Source organism: Oncorhynchus keta, chromosome 10 (assembly GCF_023373465.1).
Source record: "Oncorhynchus keta strain PuntledgeMale-10-30-2019 chromosome 10, Oket_V2, whole genome shotgun sequence".
NCBI classification, from domain to species: Eukaryota; Metazoa; Chordata; class Actinopteri; order Salmoniformes; family Salmonidae; genus Oncorhynchus; species Oncorhynchus keta.
The window spans coordinates 66918030-66933062 of record NC_068430.1 but is presented as its reverse complement, the minus strand read 5'-3'; the positions used below and the strand labels follow the sequence as shown (position 1 = coordinate 66933062).

At 42.1% G+C, this 15033-nt stretch overlaps 1 protein-coding gene across 1 annotated transcript; it reads right to left on the bottom strand.

Moving 5' to 3' along the window:
- Positions 1-370: 370 nt before the first annotated feature.
- On the bottom strand, positions 371-14577 carry LOC118389285 (collagen alpha-1(IX) chain-like). The gene is made up of 32 exons (XM_035779180.2): positions 14315-14577; positions 13648-13722; positions 13424-13462; positions 13271-13333; positions 11680-11733; positions 11417-11452; positions 8930-8953; positions 8768-8821; positions 8550-8603; positions 8269-8301; positions 8070-8126; positions 7884-7937; positions 7737-7790; positions 7504-7557; positions 7217-7270; positions 7025-7078; positions 6796-6849; positions 6552-6605; positions 6395-6448; positions 6238-6282; positions 6082-6135; positions 5880-5933; positions 5432-5485; positions 3789-3860; positions 3666-3701; positions 3370-3414; positions 3254-3286; positions 2717-2863; positions 2282-2336; positions 1957-2145; positions 1650-1727; positions 371-1460 (listed from the first exon to the last, which is right to left on the bottom strand). The coding sequence occupies exons 1-32, from the start codon at positions 14387-14389 to the stop codon at positions 1255-1257; spliced, it is 2064 nt and encodes a 687-aa protein (XP_035635073.1). The 5' UTR covers positions 14390-14577; the 3' UTR covers positions 371-1254.
- Between the last annotated feature and the right edge of the window lie 456 nt (positions 14578-15033).

Genomic DNA, 15033 nt, shown 5'->3' with positions numbered 1-15033 from the left:
TTTGATTTAAATGAGAAGCGTGGGCTCAATTACAGGTGAGTAATTTATTTATTCAACCCTCCCCTACCCTGTTACATGTCCCTCAAGGCTTACTTAATATCAAGAATCTTCTGCATAGGAAAACTACAGTCTAATGCACAAAGACAAACAGCATTTTCAGAAAATTAATCAAAACCCTTTTGTGGAGATATTTAAATGGCTGTTGGTTATACCCTGGATCTGGTGACAGTCAAGCTTGCTAGTGTCCCCTTGTGGCTATATTTGTACCCACAGGCCATCCAGTCTGTAGAACTCTGCATGCCTCAGAAAATTAGCCAAAAAACATGTTGCTGGATTTTCGTTGTAGTCTTTCATACAAAACATGCAAGACTTTTATCAAAATGTGTTTATTTTCTCTTTTGTACAACCTTTGATGTCACCTCCTCCGACCTTTATAATAAATAAGAATGGCATATACAATTTCTACATATGTCTTCAAACAACACTGCCCTCCTAGTTCTCCCATCACAAAAACAGTCATCATGACAAAGAAAATCCTACATCAGGAAGACGATAAAGCATTGGGGTTGGCGAGTGGATATGCAACAACGATACTGGTTAACAAATTAAAGTCATTGAACCAACAGTATTCTGGTAATTTGTATGAAAGTTCGGTATTGACACAAATACATAAACACACAGAATTCTGTGAATTAAAAATGGTTGGCACATTGTCGCTTAAAGCACAGTTAGTCTGGTCTGTTTTTGTTTTAACTTGGTTCATATTTAACAAAACACAAAGCCTACTGTACCCAATAAAATCACAATTAGTTTGCCCAAAAAATGTAATGGTCCTTTTATTTTACAGTGCAAAGATGGCAAAAGCTAGAGCTGAGGTTAAGGGGTTCTGAAATGTATTTTAGAAGGGTATAACAAAATAATAAAACAAAATACAAACAAACAGTAAAAACACATCAGACAAAGTAATGTTTTTTCCACGGGGTTGGGGGTACATTTTCATCTCATTTCAATTTGAATGAATTCAAATCAGGAAGTTAACTGAAATTCCAATTCTATTCCATTTTCCTGCTTTTCAATGAGAAACATTTTTGAATTATAATTTCAGTTTACTTTCTGAATTGACTGAAATGAAATGGAATTGACCCCAACCCTGATCTTCTGTGGCGCGTTAGCTAGTTCCTCCACTAGTCTCTGAATAGTTTGGCCCCTTGTGGCCCCTCAGTTCAGGGACCCGTTGGGTCTCCGACTCACATCTTATTCCTCATTTGGCCCTTTCATGCCGGAATCTTTTGCCGATATCGGTGACGCCACCATAGGAAGGATGCACTGTGACGACTCACAGTAGCCGTTGAGGCCAGGACGACCAGGAGGCCCTGGAACGCCGGGAATACCGGGAACGCCGCGTGGCCCTCTCTCGCCGTCGCGGCCGTCTGTGCCATAGGCGGCTCTACCATGATCACCTGTGGATAGAGTGGTCGGTTGAGATATGTACAAGAATGTGGAACTGCTAAATAGCTAGCTAACCATGTTATAGCTGAGCATATAGAGACTTGGCGCATATTGGGTTAGCACAGTGGTTATGACTGTAGCCTTCATTATTATGGTGTGGGCATGTAGCCTTATAATACTCTTGTGACTGGTATCTTTACCTGGTAGACCGGGTGCTCCAGGTTCTCCTTTAACCCCTCTTGCTGTGGGTCCTCTGTCTCCTCTGTCGCCCGTGTCACCTATGCAGAACGTATACATTATCATCAATTCAAGTAAAGTTTAGCGATGCAGGATGGCTGTAGTGAACTTCACTTGTGATGGCACAAACAATCCTAATTATTCAAATGGAGATCACTTATACTACTGCTACCAGCCTGCTTCAGCCAACTTGTCATTGGCTTAACAAACGAGGCCATAATATTACATTTAGGACATATTTCCACCATCTTTAGAGACTCAGAACCTCACCTTTGAGTCCTTTGCGACCCAGTAGCCCTGGAGGTCCCTTGAGACCTGGCAGTCCTCTGGCCCCGTCCAGTCCTGGGTAGCCGTTCTCTCCGGAGGGGCCTGTAGGACCAGGGGGGCCAGGGGGACCTGGCAGTCCAGAGATGCCTGCTTCAGGCCTCCTCAGGCTGGCTGCTAGCTGGGCTAGCTGCTCTGTGGCACAGGAAGGGAAAAGGATGGGGGGGTCAGTTCAATGAAACCTATGGACCTGCCTTATCAAATGTGATGAGTTCAGTAATGGTCAATATCAAATGGATAAGAGTGTGATATGAAAATGATCATGACTTACCTTGCATTACCCTCATGCAAACTTGTGTGATGTGTGTATCGCTTGGTTTTTTCCCCTGGGAAAACAGGTGGTTGTTGAGAGAATTGTGGTGTTATCTGGTAACTAATGCTATTCATAGCTAGCTACACAGGCTTTTTTTTTGTGAAATGTCTTAGCCCATGGAAATACTTAAAGAGATTCACTGGTAAACTCTTTAGCCAGTAGTTCTGAATGTCGCGCTCATGAGTCAAAAGTGGTCCACGAAAATTGCCTACTGTGTCATATATAGTAGTCACCAAAGTTTGGGAGAATGTCTTCAACACTTGGCAAAGTCATAATGTGAATTCCGCTGTCTCCTCCAGTCTACTCTATATGAGTGCAGTGCTAAGAAACAGCTCTTTTTGACTCCTGCTCTGTTTCAGGCCCTCAGATCTGGTAAATTGTTAAAGTGCCTACCGCTGGCCCCTGTGTCCCTGGCAGTCCTGGCACCCCTCTGTCCCCCTGCATGCCACGTGGTCCAGGTTGGCCTGGCTTGCCCTCTGGGCCTGGTATGCCCCGGCCGCCCTCCGGCCCTTTGTTTCCAGTCTCTCCTGGTCTGCCCGTCTGAAAACAGCGACAGAGCGCGACACAATGGCATTCAGCATTCATTCAAAACAAAAGGTACAATTGGATTACACAGACTGCACCATTGGGAGGATAGACAATGCTGTCTGTCTAGGTCTAGGATCATGTGTTTCAGGCATGTAGTCCTACAGTGTGCAAGGCTTTCTTTTGGCATGGCGCAAACACTGTGAAGTGATTCAGTAATGAGAAATGATGATGCTCACTTGTACGTGACCTCTAGTATTAGTATTAAGTTGTGGCATCTGATCATGACGAGTCCCCCATGATTTTGAGACGAACAGGTACCACATTATGTGTACTGGACATAATTGGCCTAGTCTATGTCAACAGAGAACTGTAGCAGTAAGCAATGCTATAAACTGGACTCACCGATCCTTTCTCTCCTGGCTCCCCTTCGTCACCCTATAGTAAAACAGAATCAGTACTCTTTTACTTTAAAAAAAATGTTGGGCACAGCAACGTTTTTTCTTTATGTATTTACTCACAAAGTCCCCTCTGTCTCCCGCTGTGCCCTCTGAACCCGCTTCTCCCTAAATCAATGAGTAGAAATGTCTTTGTTAGAGAAAACATGTCTTACAGGATCATTAACACGTGTCCATCCCAAGTAGGCCTTGGTGGGGCCTTCTGTACTCTTCTGGTAGCTCCTAAGTGCTTGGTGTTACTCATTTGAATTCACTCCATTCATCTTCTTGCATCATTTGATGGCTACATAGAATATGGTCACCTCCCTTATGCAGGAATGGACTATTCGGTCGGTTGAGATGGTATTGATAGAACTTACTTGTTCTCCTTGAGCACCGGTCAAACCGACTGCACCCTGGAGAGATAGGAATAGGACAATTATATTTTGCTTTTACACATGTATTTCTGCTTCTGCTTTTGTGGTACCTTTTATATTCCTTACCCTGTCTCCATTCTGTCCAACCAGGCCGGCAGGGCCAGGCAAACCAAGAAGCCCGAGATCCCCTTTACCTCCCTGTAAAAAAGAAATAAATATATATAGACACACACTTAAAAAACTCGAACACAGTGGATTGCCTGTGCAAAGCTCCAACCTCCCCCTTGCCTTCAGCTGACTACATTTGCACAAAAAAAAAAAATGTAGCTGGAAAAAAACGTGTTTAAATGGGTGAGCTGGAAAAGGTATTGGGGACACACTCCATGAGATGTTTTGGAAGTGTGGGTACTGATTGTGTGGCATACCCTCGTCCGACTGGTTTAAGGAATTCCTGGGAAACAGAGGGTTCTTTCAGGCCTTTTCAGCTTATTTTCCTGGCCTGAATCCTCCTCTCTGAAGAAATACCCCTGGGCCCATGGACCAGTGTAACAGGACTCCATTCATAGCCCCTCATCGGCGGATTACAGTATTACTGCAGTCTGGAGGCTTATAAAGGGCTGCCACTCTCAATATGAGAGAGCATACGGCACCACTTGCTTGGAGTGGGTTTGCGCTTAGTCACTGGTATTCAGCTTGGTTGAGCTGAAGGGTTACTATGGTAACAATGCCAATGTTAAATTGTATATGTATGGAATGATAGCAGATAACAGCAATATACACTGAGGGTACAAAACATTAAGAACACCTTCCTACTATTGAGTTGCACCCCCTGTTTTGCCTTAAGTGGATTTAACAAAGAACATCAAGGGATCATAGCTTCCACCTGGATTCACTTGGTCAGTCTATGTCATGGAAAGAGAAGGTGTTTCTAATGTTTTGTACACTCAGTGCATTGTTTATACTGATGTTATGTCATATATAAATAGCAAAAGACTTGGTATGGATGGGGGCGGCTTGTGTTATTTGCACAGTGGTGTCGTAGTTCCAGGAAAAGTAGGGCAGGAAAGGCATTGTCATGAAAATAGGAAAGTAAGCATAAATAATTACATATACAATTATTTCAACATAATTTTAATGGCCACCCGAGTAAATGTTGAGAGACCAGCATCAATTTTGTTCTTGCCACACAGCACATGATCCTAGAAAAGGTCATTTATGTCATAGTCTTTGTTTTCTTCTTCCTCCTCTTTCACACCGTCTTCATCATGTTCTTGTCTTCCTCTTCGTTCCCCATCACAGTAGCATCATAATCCATCACATTGCAAACCACAAAATCCTGTTCTGTATTCCGAATTGAACTGGCTTCACTCCGATATTTCCTTGTCTGCATCTTACCTTACCAATCCTTGCATTTTCTCACAACAAAGCCTGATGACTGGAGCACCACAGGGTTCTGTGCTTGGTCACTTGGTCATCACTTGCCATGGCTTTTCCCATCATTCTTGTGCAGAAGATGCTCAACTCCCTCTATTCTTCCACCTATTTTACTACCCAGGTTACAGATTTCACCAGCATCTTAGCCTAGTTCATTTGTATGTTTCAAGTTCATTGGTCAGTTTTATAATCATGGTTCATACCGTGGTACTTGTATGGATGTTTCCGAGAAACTGTCAAATGCTTTATTCATTGTGGTTCAGGATACATCTAGTGGCCTTGTTTTGGGGCTATGAGTATGTCAGTTATAATGGTCTGTTGGGCTGTTGACTTACCCTGGGTCCTGGTGCCCCTGCAGGTCCGTCTGGTCCACGCACTCCTCTTTCACCCTACAGCAAAATAAGAGAAGAAGAATAGGAAGTAATAGAGAAGCAATTGTGGCGCAGGTGCAGATTTATTATAGTCTTGTAGTCCAAGACCTCCCCAAATGAATCACATGAAGTTCTGAGCTTGTTGAACAATGCTGATAGAATAATAGAGCAAAGGTTGTGCGTGGCAATAGAGTTCAAATGCTTTGTGCTGATCTTGCTTATTCTATTGTTCCGTTATTTAGCTCACACCATTTATCCCTAATTCCCTAACCCTAAAATCACGAGGTTCCAGATCATTTATTCAAACTGCTGAAGTTCATACGAGACCTTGAAAAGAGTAATCCAACTTAATAGTGTTTTAACATGGATGGCTTTCTCACAGTGAATCACATAAACTATAGAACATACTCACTGGTCCACCTCTTGCTCCGACAGGTCCTACTTCTCCCTGCTCGCCACGTTCCCCCTGTAAACAAAGCAAGTCACCCTGAGATCTCTCATGCTACTGGTGCAAGTATGAAAGGGATAATATGTATACTGTATCAAAGTATTTTATTGCATCACTGTCATTTAATGTGATCTAATTTTCATCAATAGACTTTCTCTTGACTTACTGATTTCCCAGGAGACCCCATTAGTCCTACAGAACCTGGGTCACCAGAGTTACCCTAGTAACAAAGAGAGGAAAACATAAGATTCCCTATAATAGAGATTCATATACTGTATGGTCAATAACTGGTTTAATTCATACATTTAAAATATTCCCCTACCATTTCGCCACTTTGTCCTTTTGGACCATAAGCGCCTGGCAAACCCTATAGCGAGAATCACATCAAAACAAATGAACAACCAAACAAACCCAATCAAATATGCATGTAAAATGGATATGATGAATCAGAGATGATAGGGGTCAGAGGTCACACTTACAGGAAGTCCTTGGAGCCCAGTATCACCTGGACTGCCAACTTTCCCAGTAATACCCTTAAAATGATAGAGAAAAAAACAACAGCTTGTCAATCTTACTTGTTTCCTGTGTGTACATCCTCATTTAGCCTATGTCTTTGAACAGCAGTTTGAGCCGTACCTTAGATGCTGGCAATCCGGGAATTCCTTCACGTCCATCGGGCCCAGCTAGACCCTGTCCATGAGAGAAAGAACAGGGGTGTTGAGCGTTAACAAAGAAGATTAGCTTCATGGCATGTGTATTGAGTCAGCTGTATGTCCATGAACATAAGCTCATGCTGTGTGTAATGTCATAGATGTCATAGATGAGATGTTAGTCGATAATAAATCTGATTTAGTAAGGCTGTGGTGTGTACAATACTTACAGGCTCCCCTTTCCCCCCTGGAAGGCCCCTTATTCCTTGTGGACCTCGGGCCCCCTGCAAAACAACACACAGTGAGTGCACCTGTATGAATTGGCGGCAGGTTTTTGCTTTTGAAAGTGAATGACCATGTGCTCTGTTGTTCTGCAGTGATAATATAACAGTAATAATAATAATGATGATATAACAGTGATAATATATTTGTATGATGGTGTGATGTTTTAGTACTTACTTGACCACCGTTTGGTCCAATCTCGCCCACTACTCCTCTTTGGCCCACGTCACCCTAAAAAAGAAAAACACATTTCTTAAACAAAAATAGTAGAATATAGGTTGAGATGTTACTGTAATGTGCGTGGTGGCAAAGAGGTCATGGTGAAAAAGTGGTGAACGTCACGGTGTTAAAAACAAGACAGGCACTTACTGAGCCACCCTGAATTCCCTGGGGACCAAGGTCTCCAAACGTTCCACGTGGTCCCTGTTATCAAACACATTTCAGATGTCAAATATATGTTTTTTTTATGCATTTACTAGTGTGCTCAAACATAAGTTGTGGGATGTTGAGGTTTGGCAGTGCTGAAACAGGCCAAGCTGAAGTCATTTTTTACAGCAATATTGCACCCGCTGAGGATGGCAGTAATATACAGTACATCGCTCATCTTTGGCATTCACCCTATGATGTCAAGCAATGTGTGACCTCATGACCCTTACCCTGTCACCTTTGAGGCCCATTATGCCTGTTATTCCCCTGGGCCCCCCTTGGCCCTAAAATCACTCAGCAGAGAGAGAATAGTGTGTGAGAGAGAGAGAGAGAGAGAGAGAGAGAGAGAGAGAGAGAGAGAGGAAGAAGCCAATTTCAATCAAAAAAGACATGTATCATAGCCACATTGTGAATGACACATTCATATTGATACAGATGTGAGAGAAATATTAAAATATTTTACTGGTAGCCCTTGAGCTCCCATCTCGCCCTCTCCTGCCTGGTCTCCTTCTTCTCCCTGTAGAAAACATCAAACCAATGTCACAATCATTATTATTGACCTTATTGTAGTTGTTGATAATTTATCTGGGTAAAAAGAGGGAGACGTTACCTTGTGTCCTTGCTTTCCAGGCTCACCAGACTCTCCTTTTACCCCTTTGTGGCCCTAAAGAGAAACCATATAATGTTACTGCTATATGCAAGCCAGTTTCACTGACAAGATACAGCATCAACATCTATAGTATATTAGTATCAATGAGAAACCATAGTATCGTATGAGTATTTGTTATGTAGTCACCTTCATGCCTGGGAGGCCAGAATATCCGTTAAGACCAGAAGGACAGGCATTGGGACACTGAAAAACACAAGTAAAGCCTATTTGAGGTAATCTAAAAGCCCTGCCACAGGGGGGCTCTGCTGAAAAGTTCCCCATCATCAGCAACAGGGTACACATGCATAGCTGTGGTGCCCTTAAAGGAAACTTGTGAACGCCTTACCAGGTCTTCCCCCTTATACACGCCAGGAAGACCCTGGGGAGAAAAACACCATTTTAATTACATTTCTGTCTTTGAAGTAATTGTCGGCGAAACGGGCTGTTTGTCTTACAGGCTGGTTGTTGCAGTGCACTTCAAAATGTACAGGATGCTGTAAATTGTCTGTCTTCCCTTTGATACTTTTCATGGCACACAGAACTATGCAGCTACATGGGTTGTCCTACTGTACTAAGGATGACAACACTAATATGGAACTAATTCATCATGAAAATAAACATATTTACCCTGGGCCCTGCAGGTCCAGGAAGCCCAACTGGCCCATTCCTGCCCTGTGATCCCTGGAAATAATAATAATAATATGTTTACAGGTGAATGAATGCAATAATTTAACAAGTAGAAGTCAATATCTCCATATTAACTGCAATATAATAAGACATTGAAACAGTTGGAAGCCCTGTGTACCTAGCCATCATTTTCTAAATGTTAAAAAGGCAGTACTCACCGGGGTACCGACTTTGCCAAGCTCGCCCACCAACCCTTGTGCACCAGCTGCTCCCTGTCAGTGAAACAAAAAGGACATGACACAGTGCTAATGTACTGAATTCTCTTGTATTTAAATGCATTCTTCCTTATTCAGGTGTGGGAAAAATGGTGAAGTACTCACATCAGTCCCATCAGGTCCCTCGCCCTGCGGTAAACAAAAGAGAATTCAAATGAAATCAAATTTTGTGCCGAATACAACCGGTGTAGACCTTAGAGTGAAATGGTTACTTACAAGCCCTTAACCAACAATGCAGTTTTAAGAAAAAATGTATAAAATAAAAATATAACAAATAATTAAGGAGCAACAATAAAATAACAGTAGCGAGGCTATATACAGGGGGTTTCCAGTACACAGTCAATGTGGAGGCTACATACAGGGGGTTCCAGTACACAGTCAATGTGGAGGCTACATACAGGGGGTTCCAGTACACAGTCAATGTGGAGGCTACATACAGGGGGTACCAGTACACAGTCAATGTGGAGGCTACATACAGGGGGTACCAGTACACAGTCAATGTGGAGGCTACATACAGGGGGTACCAGTACACAGTCAATGTGGAGGCTATATACAGGGGGTACCAGTACACAGTCAATGTGGAGGCTATATACAAGGGGTTCCAGTACACAGTCAATGTGGAGGCTACATACAGGGGGTTCCAGTACACAGTCAATGTGGAGGCTATATACAAGGGGTTCCAGTACACAGTCAATGTGGAGGCTACATACAGGGGGTTCCAGTACACAGTCAATGTGGAGGCTACATACAGGGGGTTCCAGTACACAGTCAATGTGGAGGCTACATACAGGGGGTTCCAGTACACAGTCAATGTGGAGGCTACATACAGGGGGTACCAGTACACAGTCAATGTGGAGGCTACATACAGGGGGTACCAGTACACAGTCAATGTGGAGGCTATATACAAGGGGTTCCAGTACACAGTCAATGTGGAGGCTACATACAGGGGGTTCCAGTACACAGTCAATGTGGAGGCTACATACAGGGGGTTCCAGTACACAGTCAATGTGGAGGCTACATACAGGGGGTTCCAGTACACAATCAATGTGGAGGCTACATACAGGGGGTTCCAGTATACAGTCAATGTGGAGGCTACATACAGGGGGTTCCAGTACACAGTCAATGTGGAGGCTACATACAGGGGGTACCAGTACACAGTCAATGTGGAGGCTACATACAGGGGGTACCAGTACACAGTCAATGTGGAGGCTATATACAAGGGGTTCCAGTACACAGTCAATGTGGAGGCTACATACAGGGGGTACCAGTACACAGTCAATGTGGAGGCTACATACAGGGGGTACCAGTACACAGTCAATGTGGAGGCTATATACAAGGGGTACCAGTACAGAGTCAATGTGCGGGGGCACCGGTTAGTCCAGGTCATTGAGGTAATATGTACATGTAGGTAGAGGTAAAGTGACTATACATGGATAATAAACAGAGAGTAGCAGCAGTGTAAAAATGGGGTGGGGGGGGGGCAGTGCAAATAGTCTGGGTAGCCATTTGATTAGCTGTTCAAGAGTCTTATGGCTCGGGGGTAGAAGCTGTTAAGAAGCCTTTTTGACCTAGACTTGGAGCTCCGGTAACCGCTTGCTGTGTGGTAGCAGATCAAGCGATACCGGAGCGCCAAGTCTAGGTCAAAAAGGCTTCTTTAACAGCTTCTACTCCCATTCATGGAGAGGCTTGAAGGTGTAAAATTGGGGTAAAGTTGCATTTTTCTGTATTAACAAGTTAATCAATGCAGTAACAAGGGTACAGTAGTAAAATGTACAGTTTTAAACCATGCCGTTTTTTTAAAATCAGTCCTTATAGTATATCATACCCTTAAATAGATAGTATCCTTATAAGTGTCATATCCTAGGTGGGTGTATTTATGTCATATATGATTTCAGGTCAACCAATGGGTGTCGGTGTACAATACTTATAATTCCGTAAATACCAGCATACAACTGTGAAAAATCCACTGGTAATTACTAGTGGGAAACTCATCTATCATCCCCGTGCTCCAAAGTTTTCACTTGCACCTCTCTGCTGTCATTTGTCAAGAAAAAAGACAGCAAGCATGGCGGCATCTTCAGCAGTTGTTGTTTATGGTAAGAAAAAATGCAAATTGTTGACAGAAAATGTATTCTGTTCATCTTCCTTTTAATTTAGAAAGTGAACGCAGCTCTTGATATACTTGTTATGGGCAGAAAAGAGCAAAACAATCACAAGCCTTCTAATGAGCCCCATGTTCGATGGTATTTCCCAAAACTTGAATGCACCCAACTCGTATTTATAAATCCACAACTGGATTTATAAGACAATTTCATTGTGGGTCCTTTCGTTACATGGTCTTTGAAAGGGAGTAGCCTATTCCAGATTTCCAGTCATTTCAGTGGATGGATAAGACAAGTCATTGGAGGGGATGGTCCCATCCTCATGGTAATGTAATAATCCATTTAAACAAGTGAGGTCGATCCCTTTCCAGATGATGTGTGGTAATTTCTGCATGATTGCCATAAGCTATGTCATAATGGACAATATCCCTACTACATCCCTATTATTCATACATTATATTAATACATTTAGTTAACCATGCTTACTTACAATCTCCCCGACTTCCCCAGCCTCTCCGGGTTCACCCTGATAGAGAAGCACACAAGATGGTTGGTGATGACAATAACATGGCAGCGAAACAATCTCAACCTTTCATTGCTTTGGAGCGTACTGATATTTTCTCATTCATAGTCTTCAGACCAGCCTCCACACACTGAGTACTGAGAGTGTATATGCATTATATTTCAGCAATATAGATATTAGACAGATAGGAAGGTTATGGATACATTTGATTTCAAATAAAGAAAATGTACTTTTATTCCAGGAGGCCCATCTGGGCCGAGATCCCCAACAGGTCCAGTGGCACCCTATAGAGATAACAAAGCTTCTATCAACCACACAGAAATATGAATGTCCATGAGTAGACAATATAAAACTTCAATACGTGTCTTATGCCCTCCAGTTAAAGAACTAATTGCATGCTCTGTTACCCATTCTTAGTGTGATATTCTATATTATTTTATTCTTTACAAGCATTCAATGGGACTCCTGGGAAATTATAAAAGGACATGATTGTGAAAATATTCATTAGAAACAATAGGCAATCCATCCATTCCTCCATTCCGGAAATGAATTGATTTGAAATAGAACTGTTCCAACACTGAGCTGCTGACACAGTACTCTCTGAGATCACCATTAGTAACAGGGTTGCCTTACTTCAAGGCAATATTACTGTAAATCTGATTTCCTTAATTACATTTGTTTGATAAACACAAAGGAAGGTTTGTAATCCAAATCTATAATCTATAAACAAGATTTCGACAAATTATGGAAGGCATCTCAATTGAGACAACTCTTATATTCCACGTTTGTATCTTGACGATAATACATTACAAAGTATGTGACCAATGCTCTAACTAAACAATGTACTAACTAAACCATTGCATATTTTCATCATTGACATTTCATGGATTACATGTTTCCTGTACAGTAATTTAGCAATTATAAGACTAAAATGGGGTGTGTCTTCTCTCACACTGTTTAGCCCCTCCCCTCTTCCACCACCTGCATAAACCATAGGTCACTTAATTAGTCCAACTAGTCCTCCGCCAAGCTTGAATCAATGGATTGAAAAGAGAAGACGCTCTGAACTATCCTCTCAAGATCAAGGAACTACTAATACTCTCTAATTAGTCAATAGCTTTGGTAGGCAGCAATCAACAGAAATCCGGAATCATTCAAATCAGAACTCCAGTTATGGACAGAGAAACAGAAAGAATTGATGATAGTTGACTACTTGAAGTCAGTGTTATCAAGGTATTTGCTGTTCATAAAAATATGATCACTATTCACTAAACAAAGGAGAATAGGGAGCTACCCAGCCCAAACTAGTGCATACCTCAACATACCTGGACACTACCAACTCTGCCAGACACACAGCAGTCAGCAGTTCATCTGATAAGCCATTCTATATTCAGCATTATTGCCCAAATGGACAGCACACACACTGTGGCCCTTCTGTTCCACCTTTCCCAGCATACAGTTCTTTCCTGTCAGCCATCACTGTGTCGGCCGTATCTCCTGCACCCCCTGACTCACACAAAAAGACCTCTGTTTCTCTGTTTCAGTCAGGAAGCTATTTGAAGCATTCTCCTCTCTCCCCTAAATACCCAGGTTGATGTATCCCACTGAGCCCCCCCCACCCCCCTCCAAACCTTTTGCTCAGGAGCCAATATAAACGACTCACACAGCAGTAGTACCACAGATTTTCAGTCCCTTGAGTTTCAGAAGTTACAGATGTTCAATAGACTCAGTGGAGTCTTATCTGATTTTGTACTACGGTTTCCTGCTTGGGGAATATGAATAATAAACTGGTTGTAAATGTGTGTATTCTGTGTAACTTACGTCTGCCCCTGGTAGGCCGGCTGTTCCGGGAGTTCCTGGTTTGCCATCTTCCCCGTCAGGACCCTGGGAACAGAGTGACCATTTCAATACCATGCTAAAATGTATTAACCATTTATTGGTAGGTTATGGCAAAGGAAATAATAGTCCACTCACAGGGCCGCCTTCTATGAAGTTATCATCCCCTCTGTCTCCCTGAAATGAAAGAGAAAAAAGGAATGTTTATTTAATATCTATGTAAAACTCCACTATAGGTTGAAAATGACAGAATAACACAATTAATGTTGGTCTGTACCAGGTGTGGTGCTGAACAACAGATAAGTCTAAAGCGTGAAATGACACAAATAAACAATAAAATATGAAATCAAAAGATATCTCACATCAATGCCGTCGACTCCAGGCACGCCTGCTATACCAGGGGGTCCTACGGGGCCTCTGGTACCGACCGGGCCCCTCTGTAGATAAATAAACAAAATCATTTAAAGAGCCTCTACTGAAATGTATCTCCAAATCATGGCTGATGGCAGTGCTTTGGTCCCCTCACACAAAGAGCTCCATTGTGTGAAATTAGTCGTTTTGTGGGCAGAAAGGTCAAGAAAAGAAAACCACAAGCCTTTATCCACTATACAAGGGACCACTCTATGTAATTACATATGTTGAGAATATTTTTGCTGCGATTCCAACCTACACATGCAGCTGTTATGTTACTTGCCCTACACACACCTCTAAATAATGCAGCTATTCACAAAATAAAGAAATAGTCCACTAATCAATAGGCATATTATGGTAGGTCTAATGTATTTGTAAACTATACGGTTCAACGAATCTGTAAATGCATAGAAGGTGTGTTTCAAAACATTTGGGAGTCTGAGCATCCCATCCCAGCATATCCCATCCATGGGAAATTCTATCCCAATAACACAGGACAATATAATCTCAAGAAAAGCAGTCATACATGCCTGTCATACAAACCAGGTATACATTGTGGCTGGCAAACAAATCGGTGTGAACCATTGGAGAAGAAAATAACCGTAATTTGTGACTTACCTGAGCGGAGCAAATAAGGACTATTTGCAATAAAATCACGCACAATGACTCCCGATATATCCTGGCGCTAGCCATTGTCTTCCCAAAGACACGGAAGACGCAAAACGTGCCTTTTACCGGATTAGTTGGGATTTACCGACCACCTGTCAATATTCCCCAACTGAACCTCACAGTAGACTGAAAGGTACCATGTACTATTAAAATTCATGTTTATTCATGATGGACTGGAGAGCTGGTAAGTGGTTGGAGGATAGATGGAATGTGCGCGCAAGAGGAGGGTTTCTATGTGAGACAGTGGGTGGGATTTGTAATGTTCTCTCAATATGTATAAATACCTGTAACTTTCGCTGATTTGTAGTTTGTGAACTAAACGCTTATATTCCAACAGTTTGTTACAAATTGTATTATTTCTTTTTAAATAAAAAAAATCCAACCATTTCCCAAATAGCATAGGACAAAACCTAGCCTACTTCTGTACAGGTATAACATACAGCATAAATGATGTTGCTGTTGCAATCATCAATGCAATATTTCTTCAACATAGAGTTTGTAAATGAGCGAGCAAAATGAATTTAAATCTGTCAGCCTGATTTGATTTTGGACATTGTGGGAACATCACGTAGGCATCGGCCTACAATAGATAAACGTGAGTGAGATCTATTATTCAAAAAACACATCCCCACAGATTAATTTATCGATTTTGATTGACTTGCTTTAAT